The following is a 12,480-nucleotide window of genomic DNA, read 5'->3' as shown; positions in this document are numbered from 1 at the left end:
TGGAGGATAGTCGATGATAGAGAGCTGGGTTGCGAGGTCGGAGGGACACTAACGTCTTGCTGGCGATACTGACCGAGGCTTATCGGTCGCCATCAGCTGATAAGAGTAGCCCTAAAGGTGATAAGGGCACTGAATCCTGATTGGGAATAAGGCGTGTTAGTGCGGCTTTAACCACAGAAGGCTAGTGCGCTCTCGGCAGCCCACAACGACTTCTTCATCTGAAATTTCGCTTTCTCGAATTCTCTCCATCGACAGCTTTCGCCAACCGCCCAACTCGCGAACTCAACGGACCGTCGCAATGGCCTCGACTGCTACGTATGTTGCATTTGAACACCCAATTACCGGCTGATCGTCCAATGAGCCTGTAAGGTTCGGTTTATAGTCGTCCTTCTCGCTGGAGATGCTCCGACCAGAAATGGCCGGGAGGTACCAGCTCGATTTTTCCCGCGACCCTGTCCTTACCTTGCGCTTGCATCAATGGAAACGTTGGAGGCGGCTCAATGGTTTGAGAGAGGGGATGGGGTGTTGAGGTTGAAAGCGCAACGCCTTCTCCTTGAAAACGATTGTTGAGAGCTATCGTCGGCCATCAGTACCCTGGCGGGTTTGAATGGTTGACAAGAAGCGTCAACATTACCTTCCTGAGCATTATGCTTAGGGTCTTGTCGGATGAGGCTTGTTATGTTCAAGCTAGACTGAACGTCATGCTGAAATGCGTGATTAGTAGTTCTCAGCGTCAAGCCACCAACCTCACCGATTAAAAAAATTTTGTCGGGTGTTATACATGTCTTTAGCCTTCAGCCTGAGAATGTGGCACTGTAGCCGCAATTCTTACACTCGGCGGAATTGCTTGAATTTTGCGGACAGACTATACTGACCTTCACAGCACCGTCCCTACTCAGGACCAGGTCCTCGTCCCCGAGACCCTCCTTAAGAAGCGCAAGAGCCAGGAGCAGGCTCGCGCTGCTGCCCGTGAGGAGGCCGCCAAGAAGAAGGCCGTGAGTGCCCAAACATTTTTATTTTCCTTTTTCCTTTCATACGGTGATGACACCAACCATCACGCGACTAGATTACCAGTCGATGCTGTCGCTTTTGTTAACCATCTTTCGGGGCTGAGAATATTGCTTATGCTGTTGATGCTGTGATTACCTGTACCGGCATTCGCTAACTTGGAAATCCCAGGCCAACAAGGAGAAGCGTGCCGTCATCTTCAAGCGCGCCGAGTCTTACGTTCAGGAGTATCGCAATGCTGAGCGCGAGAAGATCCGCCTGGCCCGCGTTGCTCGCCAGGAGGGTAACTTCTACGTTCCTGAGGAGCCCAAGCTGATCTTCGTTGTCCGTATCAAGGGGTAAGGCATCTCTATCACGGAATCAGACGCCCAACGCTAACTCGTTCCAGTATCAACAAGATCGCTCCTCAGCCCCGCAAAATCCTCCAGCTCCTCCGTCTCCTCCAGATCAACAACGGTACCTTCGTCAAGCTCACCAAGGCCACCCAGGAGATGCTCACCATCATCAACCCTTACGTTGCCTACGGTTACCCCAACCTCAAGTCTGTCCGTGAGCTCATCTACAAGCGCGGCTACGGAAAGATTGACAAGCAGCGCGTCGCTCTTACCGACAACCAGATCATTGAGGAGCACCTTGGCAAGTACGGCATCGTCTGCATGGAGGATCTGATCCACGAGATCTACACTGTCGGACCCAACTTCAAGCAGGCCAACAACTTCCTCTGGCCCTTCAAGCTCTCCAACCCCACTGGTGGATTCCGCACTCGCAAGTTCAAGCACTACATCCAGGGCGGTGACACTGGTAACCGTGAGGAGAACATCAACGCCCTCATCCGCCAGATGAACTAGATTGTTCTCGGGAGAGGTGCCGTGTCGGGGTCTGGATTACTGGCGCATGTCGGTATAATGGTCTGATTTCCGAGTTGAAAATACAAAAGCTTCTAGCCTTCATGATTGTCCACGTTATACCCTTCAGCGTTGAATTGTAGTGTTTTGCTCAACCTCTTTCCATAATTAGTGGTAAATTGTAGTCTTTCTGTAACATGTTGCTGTCCATGCACGTTTCTGCTGGAAATTAGGTCTTTGAACTTGCCATACTAACCTTGTCGACGTTTACGCCGATGTCGTTAAAAGCTGTCATTTGAGGAAGTCTTGTCCGTCTACACTGCATACGTCGCTTCCAAATCTGGGGCTCTTCGCGCAACTGCATCGACCGCAAGGAATCTGGTTGAGAAGGTACGATCTCTTCGTGCATGTTCTTAGGTGATCTTCTGTGAATGAAATACGTTTCATCCATAGTCGTAAGAATAATCTTTGAAATAGGCATTCAAAGTGATTAGAGTATATATATATATTTCTAGATATATACACACAAACTCGATATATACCAGAGGCTCACACCACATTCTCCCTATATCTTGATGACCTCTTGCACCTTCCTACCTTTATCGACAACCAATCGAAGTTGTCTCCCCTCCCAGCCCTCCGGCGACGCAGATGCCGTAGTCGAATACGGAATCGGTCTGAATGCTCCTGCGCGGAGAGCCTCGCTGTAAAGCTCGTAGGAAGGGTAATCTAGCCAGTCAGTAAGCTTACTCCATCTGTAACGGGAGTGAAAAAACATACAGCCGTCGACAAAGCGGTTAACCTGCTCCTCGGTCATTCCGATACCTTTTGTGGCTCGCAGTGTCCGTTCCTGTTCCTGCCGCCACTCGTAGACGAAATGGTTGTCTTGGGCGTCGCTGTGAGAAGTCAAGATTAGTATTTTTCATGGATGTGGGCATAGTTGGGCATAGAAATAAAGCATACATATGTATCAGCGCATCAAGCTGGCTGCGGAACAGAAAACTGCATTAGTTCACCAACCTAAGATCCAATTCCAGACGCTGCGCGGACCACTCACTCGGTCAAAACATCGTAGCCCCTCAATGCCTCATTAACCTTCCTGACATCCTCGAACTTCACGTGTCCCAGTCTCCCTCTGTACTCCTTATCCTGCTCCTTCCTCTTAACCGCATCCTCCCATTTTTGTTTCAAGATATCATCATCCCAAGCTCTGAATCCCACACTCCACCCCTCGAAGATAAGAACCTTGATCTGCTCTTGTCCTTCGACATTCACAGTCTCCCACTGTTCCATAGGGACACGATCACCTTGCCCGCTAAACGCGGACTTATCGTACTGCGGGATCGCCGTAGGACGGCCAGCGCGTAGAGCTGAAAAGACGGATTGCGCAAGCGGGAGATCATGTGTTCCTGGCTGGCCGCGGTGCTGGAGAAGCGGGTTCGTCGGGTTGCTTTTTGCGAGGGATACTTGGTCTTCGTGTGTGAGGTAAAGGTCGTCGAGGGAGAGTGTTACCACGGCGAGGGAGTAGGGCGGAGAGCGGAGGATTGAATTGAGGGTGGACACCTAGCGATTCCTTAGTACCTTGCTCTCAGCAAGTCCATTACTGATCTGGCCAGGGCCATACCAGGACTGTCTTCCCGGCGCCCTGGACGCCGTTCAGTCCAAGAAAGAAGGGCGGGGTATTGGCGGGGTCGTTGCTGTGCCGCGCCTGGTGGGCTTTCAGACGCTGAAGGAGAAAGGGAATGCAGTGTTGGGACTTGTCGTCGAAGATTTCCGGCATTTTGACTCAGTAGGTAAACGGTCCCAGAAGAATGAAGTGTTTGTGGATGCAGATGTTGATATACCGTCAATGTGGTATCGGGGGAAGTCCGACCGGGCGGACTGTGATTGTCCGGACGGGGCAGGATTGGCAGTGCGGGGAGAAGGCATATTAAAACCCGGATAAACCACGTCCGAAAGAGTATACAGTCTATAAAGTTTAGGCGACTTGTCTGCCGCTGATACTAAGATTGGGATTCTTCAGTTTGCCCATTTATTTCATTGGTGGTGCCACTGCCCGCGTTCAGAATTGTTTCTCCTAGACCAGCCATCACTGCTGTTCGACATAATGCTTCGGCGCACTGCATTTGACTTGCCCACTTGGAGTGATCATGTCCTGAACTAGAATGACCTGGATTCTTATCCAGTCTGGGAATGATGGCTGATATAACAGCACTGCTCATTTGTGCAGGCAGCCAGTGCAACAAGAAGCTGAGTTAACGGCTTCTATTGCAACCTTGACCTACCTATATACGAGTATGCCAACAGGGGCATCATGACAGTAGACTAGGCATTTACGGAGGCATTTACGGCAGCCTATAAGCACAGCGCACTGACTCTTTTACCACGGCAAGCCGGTCCATTGGGTCACAGCCCCAAGAGGACCTAGTATTTGTTGCGGCGCTGCAAATGATGTTGCGGGATACGACACCCAATGATGCCGGGATTTCGATCAGCACGGCATAGCGGGACCATAATTAGTCAAGTACTCCGCGGAGACCTACAAGTGCTTTCGGAATAGGGACGGGCTGCATTTCGAGGCAGCCTCCAGTCTCCAGGCGGAGTCCGTCACGAAGCGGGACAGTTAGTGGATATATCAGAGACTGGGACTAATTGGGCATCACTAGAGACAGACACCATCAGCAAGGTATTATCCTCACTCTCGACAGCAGGAGGATTACCCACATGCGAAGTTATTCACTATTCACTAGAGCGTTCGTACCGGGACCGTTTACATTGGGCGAGGTGAACGGAATGAACGCCAGATAATGGCCGCTTGCCATGTTTTAGCTGCGTAGGTTGGAAGTAGGCCAGAGACGGCACTGCCGAGTCTGGACTCGATATTATTGAGGAATCTGAATTGAGAGATTGACGGAGAGACGCCTTATATACGGTATACTTCGTACTTCGTACTACGCTACCATTTCGCTACGAGTTGCCGAGAGCTTGAAACTCCGCTCGGGGAGGACAAGACTTTCGGGTAAATTCCGGCCGGCTGGGCTCCGATTCCGACGCCATGTGCGATGGGTCAATGGAATATGGGTCATGGTCATGGCGTCCAGTGGGATAGTGGGACCCTCCGGTCTCTGTTGAGTAGCTCTTAATCCGTACGGACTACTAGAGTAGGTGCTTTAGTAACTTTGACGGTGGTTTCAGAAGATAGAGTTGCGATTGATCCAGGAGAGATGGTATTAGGAAGGATATAAAAAATTCCGTCGCGGCCTACGCGTCGTAAAGCAGACATCAGCTTGGAAAAGTATGAATAAAAAGAGGGAAGAAGGGAAAAGAAAGTGGGCGCCATACGGGCTCAACAAATAAGAAGACATAGTTCGCCATGCTGATCTCTACGGGGTCTGACTTCACTGATAAACGCCTAATTTGGCCGGTTGGGATAAGTGGCTGCCAGAATATGATCTATGCAGTAAGCGCCGTATATTATAACAAGGTCTATTGATATTCAGGCCGCTTCAACTCATCCATGTCATAAATCCCAGTTACCGACGACTCCATCGCATAGACAGACCTTCTTCTATGAGCTTTTGACATCTGACAGTCGCACTGCGTCGGGCCAAAGCAATACATGCGACCTCGCGTCGCAGCCATGGCTATAATTTATCGTAACGCCCGATCTCTCACGGAGCCGCTAGCGACCTCGAGACGGGCTTGACCAGAACACGGACAGACGGGTCGGGCACGTTTCCAAATCCAGAGCGGCAAGCGGGGCGATTGATTCGGTCGGTTCGAGAATCGGTCGACTGGTTTCGACTGGCCAGAAGTGATCACTAATGCCTCGCCAGTCATAGCAAGCTGTTGCTGACAGCTGCTGGGCAGCATGAATCAAGACTTGATGGCGGTTCGTTCCGTGGGTGTCCGCCTCTGTCCAGAGGAGGCGGAGACTTGTACCTGGGCGTCCGTGCCAAAGTAATCGCTCACCCCGGTATCTAGGATGATCGACGGCGTAAGGGCGCATCCTGAGCCACAAGTCGGGGCGTATTTCTGGAACTCAGCGAGCACCCTGTCATTGGGGTTGTGGTAGGCGTAGAAAACGGCAGTCTTGCCGTTTTTGTCGCGAATGGAGCAGGCTGAGCCACTGTCGTTTTGGAGGAGGAGCCCGACGATATCAGGCGCGGGCGCAGACCCTTGTGCTGCGAGATGCAGGGCTGTTTGGCCGTTTGAGTCCTTTGCGGAGAGGGTTGCACCGTAGGTGATGAGCTGTTGGATCACGGCGATGTGGCCATGAAGGGCGGCGAGGTGGAGAGCAGTTCTGCCGTCAGGATTGGTGGCTGTCAGGATGGATTTGTTGCTGAGGTAGCCTTGCTCGATGGCGGTGGTATTGCCGGTGGCCGCGGCGAGGAGAAACGTGAGATTGTCCATGATGTGGCGATGATGATAAAAGCAAAACCGATGGAAGACCGCAGATTGGAGGAGAGCGAGAGAGTGGGAGGGCAAGATTTCTTTTTTCTGCGAGGGAGGCATGCTCCTGGGCTTTAAATCCCGGCTGGCCGCCCTTAGCGTTGATATATAGCTAGCTTCATACTATGCCACAGTAATTGGTCTAGCAGCAGCAGTCGTAATAACAGCTTCGCATTGAGTGTTCAAGGGTCACTCGACCACTTGCCTAATGCGAGCTTGTTAAGGTAGCCAGCCGAGAGGGGAGGAAACGATTGACTGCTGACTGACTCGCATCCCGACGGCGGCCCCCACCATGGCGACGGCACTCTGGGAGATGATGAGATTCTCAACTAGATCCTGGAGACTGACTCCGAACCAGTCGCGAGTACCAGGGAGTCTCCATGCATAGGCCTGTGGCACATCTGACGCTGACACGGCGAGAGACCAGCCTCGGTAAAAGACCGGCGTAATCATCTATTCGACTACGGTCAAGATCTGGCCGCAAAGCTTCTCCTTTGGATCCACAGAAACCTCCTCGTGTTTAAGGGCCTGGACCATTGTGGTGTTAACGCCGTACGTAGAATATAACATTGGTTGGAATGATTGGCTAAACGGAGAATGCCTTTTTATCCGTCGAGAAAACGGTTGTCGAATCCCGACGTTCAGGCGTTATCTGACGGGCTGAAACAGAAGCATCTGCTAGTCTTAGCTTGTCAAAGCCCGCGGCGTATTCATAAGCTGTAGTATCCAATCTCATTGTGTGTGACTCTGAATTATGCCGCTTCGTGGGCCCGGGTAAAGCCGGGCTGGGCTATTTGGACCTGTCTTAAGCATTCTGGAAAGCTACTAACCGGTTTCGGTGCCTGGTACACGGCGTAGGCGTCCGCTAGGACTAGCTGCATATGTATAGCTGCCGCCGCTATAGTGCTACGTTCGCACGTGCAGCATTCTCGTCGATAGTTGGTCAGTCGCGGATAAGAGAAGAAAAAAAAAGTACAATGGGAAAGATAGTAATTCAAGAGACGCTTGGGATCCTTAGGTCATCGGCCCTCGTAACGAGTTCCTCGATTTTCCTTCTAGCGTCGCTCTCCCCTTCCATGTCTGCGCTCATGTATCTCCCGTCTTACATTCCAGAGTCCGTAGCCAACAGTAGCTGAAACATGCCAGCCCCAAATAACACACATTCCGGACACTTCCATCTGCTAGACTCCGATGGAGCGATCATCTTGATGTTGGGTGCGGTGGTCTTCTTGACTTTCGCCCTCGGTATGATGTGCCAGGTAAAGTACGCCCAGACAATGGAGGAGCGCGTGAGCTAAGGGGCACTCCCTCGACAGCTCTGCGAAGTTCCGATTCTCTTCTTCATCCGAAGAAAGCAATACTGGTACGAGGAAGACGACGATCTCGATCTCGAGCAAGGCCTCGGCCAGACAACGCTCAACCATAGAATGTCCGATTTCGAAGCTGACACCGGCACCGGCCGCCCAACCCAACCCCGAGTCCTTGATCGAGGATTGCAGCGTGCACAGCAACCTGAATCTGGACATTCATCACGACCAATGACTCGTTACGGGAGCATTCAGCAACACATGATAGACGTGAACGGGGTCCGAAAGCTAGTCCTAGTCGTTGATATCGATAAGTACGGTCGTGAGTCCAGCGAGGCTTCGCCAGACGAATATGCGGAGTGGTTTGAGCGATGGCGGCAGCAACAACAGCGGGTGGCTGAAGTGGCGGTTTCTGAAGAGCCCCTGGACGAGAGCGCACCGTTATTAGGCCCTTGGCCATGAGAATGCCCGCGGCAGTTGATGAAGCATCTTCTTATAGCCCGGCCTCTTCAGCGCAGCGTCAACGAGACGTCCAGCAGCTGGCCACGGAAAGACTTCTGTCTGCCTCAGCGTGCTGCTCAGATCCGCCGTGCCCTAGACCATTGTCTAGAGCAAAGGCGTCATCCAGAGACTTTACTGAGCCACCGCTAGTACCGGCTCCGAGCAGATGGGTAATCCTGAGCCTCTGAGATCGATAAACCATATCCGGTCACGCTGGAGACGAACACTCCCGTTCAGGAGCATGGGACAAAAGCCACGCCCTGGACCGAGCTTCGCGTCCCTGTCTTTGCTGAGATCCCTGCACCTCCGTCATTTTCTAGCAAGTCGACAAGGTCAAGATATAGACGATTACAAGGGTTCACAGGAACACCCTGAAAATAGTATTGGTTGCAAGGATCCATTCTATAGTGCCTTCAATCAACTAGGAACGGCTCAAGATTCAAGATCGTCTCCTGTCGAAACTCATAATTTTCAAATTGAGGAATTGCTGGGTTGGGACTTGGTCTAATATTTCCTTTCCAAGGGTGTATGGGCATAATAGCGTTCATACGTACGCAGATACTGAGTTCAACCAACCAACCGTAGTGATCTCACGTGAGTTTTGGGACCTCGGGGGGTCCTTAGGCGCATACCCCACATAAAATCATGTGACCATGACATAAGACGACTCGGGCTCGGATCACATGAACCAAGCTAACCGTTTGGGGAAGACAAAGAAAACCCGTGACTCGGGCAGACGACCCCAGAGGGAGAATGCGTATGATCAAAGGTAGTAAGAGAGTAAATAATAGTAACACTCGATTATCGTAAGTGAAGCGTGAGAGCTCGGCATGTGAAGCCGTGACATTTGCCATTTTTCTCTGTAGCGACTAGCGCGTGGGTACAAAACCACCGAGCTTGGGTCAGCAAGATACCTCGGTTCAAGCAACTCAGCTTGCCGAGCACGGCGACCGTCACCACTTCTCCCCAGATTGTTTCTCCTGCCCACGACTCCCCATACCACTCTTCATCCTCCCCATTCCTTCTTAAAGCATCTATATCTCTGTTTGTTTCCTCTTCTTCGTCTACTTTCAACCTCCACCTCCGCTTTCATCCTCCATCCACGCTTTTCCCCTCATTCTTTCTTTTTCAACATGTCCGAGCTGCGCTTTGACAACCAGACCGTCGTCGTGACGGGAGCTGGCGGTGGTTTGGGTAAGGCATATGCTCTATTCTTCGCCTCAAGAGGTGCAAATGTCGTGGTCAACGACCTGGGCGGCTCCCACCAGGGTGAAGGCAAGTCAAGCAAGGTGAGCCCATCACATGCAATTATTACTTTTCAGTATGTCCCCAGTGCTGACCCGCGTTCTGTGGTAGGCTGCCGATGTGGTTGTCGACGAAATCAGAGCTGCTGGCGGCAAGGCTGTAGCAAACTACGACAGCGTCGAGAACGGCGATGCGATTATCGACACAGCCATTAAGAACTTCGGCCGAGTGGATGTCCTCATCAACAACGCCGGTATCCTGCGGGATGTCAGCTTCAAGAACATGAAGGATCAAGACTGGGATCTCATCAACAAAGTCCACACATACGGTGCATACAAGGTAGGAACCGGTTCTTCGGCGTTCGACGGATGAGAGGCTGATTTCACAGTGCGCGAGAGCCGCGTGGCCGCATTTCCGGAAACAAAAGTATGGCCGTATCATCAACACCGCCTCTGCTGCTGGTCTGTTCGGTAACTTCGGACAGGCTAACTATGCTGGTATGTCTCACACCGACGCAAATGCGAATAAGCTAACAAATCAGCTGCCAAACTCGGCCAGGTCGGTTTCACCGAGACCCTTGCAAAGGAGGGCGCCAAGTACAACATTATTGCCAACGTCATTGCCCCTATTGGTATGTTAGCGTGTTGACACTCACGGGCACTGCTAACCCCAACAGCCGCGAGTCGTATGACAGCCACCGTCATGCCCCCTGAGGTTCTTGAACTCCTCAAGCCCGAATGGGTTGTTCCCGTCGTCGCCGTTCTGGTCCACTCATCCAACACCACCGAGTCTGGTTCAATCTTCGAGATTGGAGGCGGCCATGTGGCCAAGCTCCGCTGGGAGCGTTCCAAGGGTGCTCTGCTGAAGACCGATGCTTCACTGACGCCTGGCGCCATCGCCAGAAAATGGAACGAGGTCAATGACTTCTCCAAGCCCGACTACCCCACTGGACCTGCCGACTTTATGGGACTGTTGGAGGACGGTCTGAAGTTGCCTCCTGCCCCGTCCGGCCCCGAGCCAGAGTTCAAGGGCAAGGTTGCTCTAGTCACTGGAGGTGGTAACGGGTATGTTATTTGAAGCCTAGGGTATGCTCAAGCTAACTTTATTAGTCTTGGCCGTGCCTACTGCCTTCTGTTCGGCAGACTCGGTGCGAAGGTTGTGGTTAACGACCTGGTTGACCCTGAGCCTGTTGTCCAGGAAATCAAGAAAGCCGGCGGAGAAGCTGTAGGAAACAAGGCTTCATGCGAAGATGGTGCCGCTGTTGTCAAGACCGCCATTGACACCTACGGACGTATTGACATCCTGGTCAACAACGCCGGTATTCTGCGTGACAAGGCATTCACCAACATGAACGATGACCTGTGGAACCCTGTGGTCAACATCCACCTTCGCGGAACCTACAAGGTCACCCAGGCCGCCTGGCCTCACATGCTTAAGCAGAAGTATGGTCGCATTGTTAACACTGCCAGCACCAGCGGTATCTACGGCAACTTCGGACAGGCCAACTATGCGGCAGCGGTATGTTCCCTGAAGTCATCTATCTTACATTAGCTAATCTATGTCGTAGAAACTTGGTATTCTCGGATTCTCCCGTGCTCTGGCGATTGAGGGCGCCAAGTACAACATCAAGGTGAACACCATCGCCCCGAACGCTGGTACCAATATGACTCGGACGATCATGCCCGAGGAGATGGTCCAGGCATTCAAGCCCGACTACGTTGCTCCTCTGGTGGTTCTGCTCTGCTCCGATATGACCCCAGAGCCGTACTCTACCAAGGGTCTGTTCGAGTGTGGTAGCGGGTGGTTCGGTAGCACCCGCTGGCAGCGCAGCGGCGGCCACGGTTTCCCTGTTGATGTCAAGTTGACCCCCGAGGCTGTTGCAAAGGAGCTCGCGAAGATCGTCAACTTTGACGATGGCCGTGCAGACCACCCTGAGGACATCCAGGCCGCTAACGAGAAGGTCATGTCCAACTTCAGCAACCGCAGCGGCGGTGAGAGTGGTGGCAGTGGCAACGAGATCCTGAGCGCGATCGAAGCGGCCAAGAAGGCTTCTACTGACGGAACCTCCTTCGACTACACTGACCGCGATGTCATCCTTTACAACCTCAGCTTGGGCGCCAAGCGCACTGATCTCCCTCTCGTCTACGAGAACAACGAGCACTTCCAGGCCCTCCCCACATTTGCTGTCATTCCCTGGTTCAACACCGCCACCCCCTGGGACATGAATGACATTGTCAAGAACTTTTCTCCCATGATGCTCCTCCACGGAGAGCAGTACATGGAGATTCGCAAGTTCCCCATTCCCACTGAGGCCAAGACCAAGACCTACCCCAAGCTCATTGATGTCATCGACAAAGGCGCCGCTGCGCTCGTCGTCGCTGGCTACACCACCAAGGACGTCGCCACCGGCGAAGACCTCTTCTACAACGAATCCACCGTTTTCATCCGCGGTAGCGGTGGCTTTGGCGGCTCTCCCAAGCCCACTGCTCCTCGCCCCAAGGCCGCTGTCGCCGCCTACAAACCTCCCAAGCGCAAGGCTGACGTCGTCGTCGAGGAGAAGACATCTGAAGACCAGGCCGCGCTGTACCGCCTGAACGGCGACCGCAACCCGCTCCACATCGACCCCGAGTTCAGCAAGGTCGGCGGCTTCAAGATCCCCATTCTGCACGGCCTCTGCTCGCTCGGTGTCTCGGGCAAGCACGTTTTCCAGAAATTTGGCCCCATCAAGAACTTGAAGGTTCGCTTTGCTGGTGTTGTTCTGCCCGGCCAGACTCTCAGGACGGAGATGTGGAAGGAGGGCAACACTGTCCTCTTCCAGACTACCGTTGTTGAGACGGGCAAGCCTGCTATCTCAGGTGCTGGTGCGGAGCTGCTGGAGGGTGCCAAGGCTAAATTGTAAACTATGGATGTCTATGCTTATGGTTCTAAATTGTACATAAATGAGTAGCAATTTCTTAGTTCAATTTTTTCATCGTAACGCGATCACTATTGTGATACTAGTTTGTGGCTCAAGCTGCTCTGTACTAGCTTGTCCTTTTTTATCGAGTCTATGCTAATTAAAACACATTCTATCAGCAACAACCATCTGGAGTCCTTCAGATTGACAAGTAAAGGCTTTTCTG

General features: G+C 52.4%; 5 protein-coding genes across 5 annotated transcripts, besides 1 other annotated feature; 3 read left to right on the top strand and 2 right to left on the bottom strand.

The window, feature by feature from the left end:
- Window positions 1-12,480: part of a sequence feature (contig 1.119 1011..137987(-1)) that runs on past both edges of the window.
- Window positions 251-2,006, top strand: ANIA_07107 (60S ribosomal uL30 domain-containing protein). Its single transcript, XM_050611936.1, has 4 exons — window positions 251-315; window positions 884-995; window positions 1,180-1,346; window positions 1,397-2,006. Exons 1-4 carry the CDS (start codon window positions 299-301, stop codon window positions 1,854-1,856), a joined length of 756 nt encoding a protein of 251 aa, XP_050467905.1. The 5' UTR covers window positions 251-298; the 3' UTR covers window positions 1,857-2,006.
- Window positions 2,343-3,684, bottom strand: ANIA_07108 (TDA10 family protein). The gene is made up of 5 exons (XM_050611935.1): window positions 3,478-3,684; window positions 2,911-3,416; window positions 2,817-2,840; window positions 2,634-2,749; window positions 2,343-2,582 (listed from the first exon to the last, which is right to left on the bottom strand). Exons 1-5 carry the CDS (start codon window positions 3,631-3,633, stop codon window positions 2,419-2,421), a joined length of 966 nt encoding a protein of 321 aa, XP_050467904.1. The 5' UTR covers window positions 3,634-3,684; the 3' UTR covers window positions 2,343-2,418.
- On the bottom strand, window positions 5,730-6,368 carry ANIA_07109 (ankyrin repeat domain-containing protein; the record flags this gene model as incomplete). The annotated part of the gene is made up of 1 exon (XM_659621.2): window positions 5,730-6,368. The coding sequence occupies one exon, from the start codon at window positions 6,366-6,368 to the stop codon at window positions 5,730-5,732; it is 639 nt and encodes a 212-aa protein (XP_664713.2).
- ANIA_07110 (uncharacterized protein) lies at window positions 7,445-8,074 on the top strand (the record flags this gene model as incomplete). The annotated part of the gene is made up of 2 exons (XM_659622.1): window positions 7,445-7,564; window positions 7,622-8,074. 2 exons carry the CDS (start codon window positions 7,445-7,447, stop codon window positions 8,072-8,074), a joined length of 573 nt encoding a protein of 190 aa, XP_664714.1.
- Window positions 9,197-12,338, top strand: mfp (bifunctional hydroxyacyl-CoA dehydrogenase/enoyl-CoA hydratase FOX2). The gene is made up of 7 exons (XM_050611934.1): window positions 9,197-9,402; window positions 9,470-9,697; window positions 9,747-9,855; window positions 9,900-9,989; window positions 10,035-10,422; window positions 10,468-10,876; window positions 10,926-12,338. The coding sequence occupies exons 1-7, from the start codon at window positions 9,247-9,249 to the stop codon at window positions 12,255-12,257; spliced, it is 2,712 nt and encodes a 903-aa protein (XP_050467903.1). The 5' UTR covers window positions 9,197-9,246; the 3' UTR covers window positions 12,258-12,338.

This window comes from Aspergillus nidulans, chromosome IV (genome assembly GCF_000011425.1).
Source record: "Aspergillus nidulans FGSC A4 chromosome IV".
NCBI lineage: Eukaryota > Fungi > Ascomycota > Eurotiomycetes > Eurotiales > Aspergillaceae > Aspergillus > Aspergillus nidulans.
Note: the sequence above shows the minus strand (reverse complement) of the source record. Positions and strands in the feature narration are given on the sequence as shown.

What these genes read in the sequence shown, in the direction of transcription:
- mfp (XM_050611934.1), top strand. Translation starts at nt 9,247, where the DNA reads ATGTCCGAGCTGCGCTTTGACAACCAGACCGTCGTCGTGACGGGAGCT. An exon ending in ACACATACGGTGCATACAAG is followed by an intron (nt 9,698 to 9,746) that starts GTAGGAACCGGT and finishes CTGATTTCACAG; the next exon opens with TGCGCGAGAGCCGCGTGGCC. An exon ending in GTCACTGGAGGTGGTAACGG is followed by an intron (nt 10,423 to 10,467) that starts GTATGTTATTTG and finishes TAACTTTATTAG; the next exon opens with TCTTGGCCGTGCCTACTGCC.
- ANIA_07108 (XM_050611935.1), bottom strand. Translation starts at nt 3,633, where the DNA reads ATGCCGGAAATCTTCGACGACAAGTCCCAACACTGCATTCCCTTTCTC. An exon ending in GCGCCGGGAAGACAGTCCTG is followed by an intron (nt 3,417 to 3,477) that starts GTATGGCCCTGG and finishes AGGAATCGCTAG; the next exon opens with GTGTCCACCCTCAATTCAAT. An exon ending in GGCTACGATGTTTTGACCGA is followed by an intron (nt 2,841 to 2,910) that starts GTGAGTGGTCCG and finishes TCTGTTCCGCAG; the next exon opens with CCAGCTTGATGCGCTGATAC.
- ANIA_07107 (XM_050611936.1), top strand. An exon ending in AGGCCGCCAAGAAGAAGGCC is followed by an intron (nt 996 to 1,179) that starts GTGAGTGCCCAA and finishes TGGAAATCCCAG; the next exon opens with GCCAACAAGGAGAAGCGTGC. An exon ending in TTCGTTGTCCGTATCAAGGG is followed by an intron (nt 1,347 to 1,396) that starts GTAAGGCATCTC and finishes AACTCGTTCCAG; the next exon opens with TATCAACAAGATCGCTCCTC.